At 40.5% G+C, this 2,821-nt stretch overlaps 1 protein-coding gene across 2 annotated transcripts; it reads right to left on the bottom strand.

Moving 5' to 3' along the window:
- Positions 1–6: 6 nt before the first annotated feature.
- Positions 7–2,815, bottom strand: ABF2 (abscisic acid responsive elements-binding factor 2). 2 transcript variants are annotated; one of them, XM_089783501.1, is made up of 3 exons: positions 1,399–2,815; positions 539–610; positions 7–423 (listed from the first exon to the last, which is right to left on the bottom strand). In XM_089783501.1, exons 1-3 carry the CDS (start codon positions 2,542–2,544, stop codon positions 349–351), a joined length of 1,293 nt encoding a protein of 430 aa, XP_089639627.1. In that variant the 5' UTR covers positions 2,545–2,815; the 3' UTR covers positions 7–348. The 2 variants fall into 2 exon arrangements, 1 of the variants encoding a protein (XP_089639627.1); XR_016351207.1 differs by lacking the exon at positions 7–423 and adding an exon at positions 832–937 and having other exon boundaries at positions 538–610.
- Between the last annotated feature and the right edge of the window lie 6 nt (positions 2,816–2,821).

A 2,821-nucleotide genomic window follows, 5' to 3' on the forward strand; every position in this document is an offset into this window, starting at 1 on the left:
GGGTTCTCACAGATGGACTTTGGCTAACTAGATTAAAACAAGTCCTGCATGTCTCCCCTTGGGCATGGGGAAACATCATGCACAAAGGTACACGACCATGGAAATGCAAATGTTCATCTGAGCAACAGATTAGAACACTCACGGGGAAGGGCAAATGAAAAATTGAGGGTTTTCAAAGGGCTCCATGATAAACTGAAGTGAACCCAACGCAAAACCTCTGGAATTTCTAAACAAGAGGACACAACTCCTAACTCCTAAAAGAAGATGTGTTATCTGAAAGCAGCTGGAGGCACATGCATGCATAGGGATAATGCTTCATGAAATTTGAGGAGGGTATAAATTAATTTGTTATCCAATAACAACAGAAATAACAAAAAGAAAACTTCGAGGCACCTGATTTTTCTGCATTTCCATGATTTCTTCCTGCAGCAACCAAAGTCAACGAGAATGTAAGCATGTGTTTGCCAGAGCCAACAAGTAGTGAATATGTGTACAAATGATGAAGGGTGCACTGAAACAAAGAAGAGAATGAACATACATGTTTCTTCTGCAATGCTTGGTTCTCGTCTTTTAGCTTTGCAACTTCTGCTTCCAATTCCATTGTATAAGCCTAAGCAGAGAAGCAAAAGAGCAACAATCATAAGAAACTTAAAAGCACAAATCCAGACACACCATAAGTTTTACCAGTTATCACTATAGAATAGAACTGTCTTGATTCGCAATGGTTATAACAAAACCAACTAGGTCAAGACGTCAGCCTTAATCACTGGTTTTATTGATTTTTATATGATACAGCTTCAGTTTCTCATGTTAAAACAAATGCTCCATTACCTTGTGACAAACAGGATCCTTATAACTTCTCATGACCTCGACTTCTCAAAATCTTTCATCTCTTCTCATGTCAGATTGCTATCAAATTACCATACTGCAGCATAATCTTTCATGAAGTTTTGGGATGCAGCATGTCACAGATAATAAAAGCAGAAGGTCAATGGCTAGTGAAACTCATTAAGCCACAACAAGAAGAAACTGGGTGGGAGGAGTTGCTCGAAGTGCATTTAATGCAGAGTTAAAAATCTTTGACATACCGTGGCGCTACAAAGTACATGTGATTTCCTAACATGAATATTAATGTAGTCTGGGCTATTTTCTTAATCGAAACAAGACGCACAAAAAGTTAAACAAAATTCTCACTCAGTCGGGAAAAGTTACTCATGAACAGACTGATAATACTTTTCAGATATTCAATTTAGAGATGATAGGAACGCACATGTCAAATCATCTACCTTTACACTAGGATGAACCAGTCACTTTGTGCTTGTCCAAACTAGACTTACTAACACTTTAAAACCTACGAAGAAGGAGACATAGATGAATGATTAAATCAAATATATTCACCTGCTTGCGAGCTCGTGATCTTGCAGCTGATTCTCTGTTTTTTATCATTCTCCTCTGCCTCCTCTCTGCAACCTTTTCCACAGCACTGCATTTTCTACCCCTCAAACTTCCATTAAACACGTAAGGAACTGGTGAAACTGAGGAAGTATCCCCACTACTCTTCCCAATCCCATCTGATGAAAGCTGGTTGGCAGGTGATCCAGTTGCAACACTGACTGGCCCTCCTAAACCAACCATACCCATCCCTCCACCCTGCAGTACACCACCCTGAATAAGACCATTACTTAGGCCCTGATCCCCAATCCCAGCAATTCCACCCCTAATTCCAGGACTCCCTAACTGACCACCACTTTGTAAAGGTATCTGAGCTCCATATCCCACAGCAGGTTGCTTGGGAAAAATTGGTTGCTGCTGTTGCTGGTGCTGCTGTTGCTGTTGAGTTTGCCGCTGAGCCAACTGGTGCTGGTTTGATCTAACTCCATTAACGTTCGAAGGCAAATTGGAAGCCTGAATACCAATTTGATTACCACTTTCAGAAATCCTATTCCCCATCAAATTTGCACCTCTACCACCTTGTTGAAACCCAATTCCAAACCCAGTATTAGTCCCGGACCGCGGTAACTCCCCAAAGAATCCCCCATTATTAACCTTCGCAACCAACGGGGTATCCTCTCTTACCACACCAGCCCTCACCAAAAACTCCTCTAAGGTCATCTCCCCTAAAGTCTGCTGCCTTTGAGGGATATTGTTAATCGCTCCAGTTCCAATCCCATCTTTCCCTATTGAATACTCCTTCGCAATGTCTTTCCAAACTTCATCAACAGTTTTCTGGCTAAGTGTCCTTGGCAAAGTCAAAGACCCTTGCCTTTGTAACCCTCCATTTCCGTCTAGGCCACCACTGGAAAAAGCCATTGTTTGAGTCTCTTCAGCACTCCAAATGTTCTTCAACAACTCATCCATGTTCATTGACCCAAAATCTTTGCCTATTCCACCGACAGTGCTTTGAAACTCATCAAAGGTTAGAGAATAGATTGATGGCTGTCTAATTAACTGCATATTCCCCGGCGGTTGCGGTTTAATCCCGCCGCCGTCAGCTGACGGTGGTGGGTTACTTCCAAAGTTCTTGAAGTTCATGTTAGTCCCCATTAAAATCTGGATAAAACAGTGTCAAAGGATTTGGTCCCAAAAAAAGATAGTCCTTTGCTATTATACTTCAAGAAAAGCAAAATAAATAAAATCCAATGCAAATTGAGGTGCTATATTTTTTCTAAATTTGGGAAGTTCACTTTTCAATTACACCATAAAAACCCCAAATCAGGTCAGATAAAAACAGGAACTTCTCTTTTTATCAGTTTTAACTAAGAAAAACAATCAAAAAAGCATAAACATAAAAGGACAGAAAATAAAAATGGAATCTAATAAT

The sequence above is a fragment of the Theobroma umbraticum genome, unplaced genomic scaffold (genome assembly GCF_002168275.2).
Source record: "Theobroma umbraticum cultivar Fairchild unplaced genomic scaffold, ASM216827v3 scaffold_51.0, whole genome shotgun sequence".
Taxonomy (NCBI): Eukaryota; Viridiplantae; Streptophyta; class Magnoliopsida; order Malvales; family Malvaceae; genus Theobroma; species Theobroma umbraticum.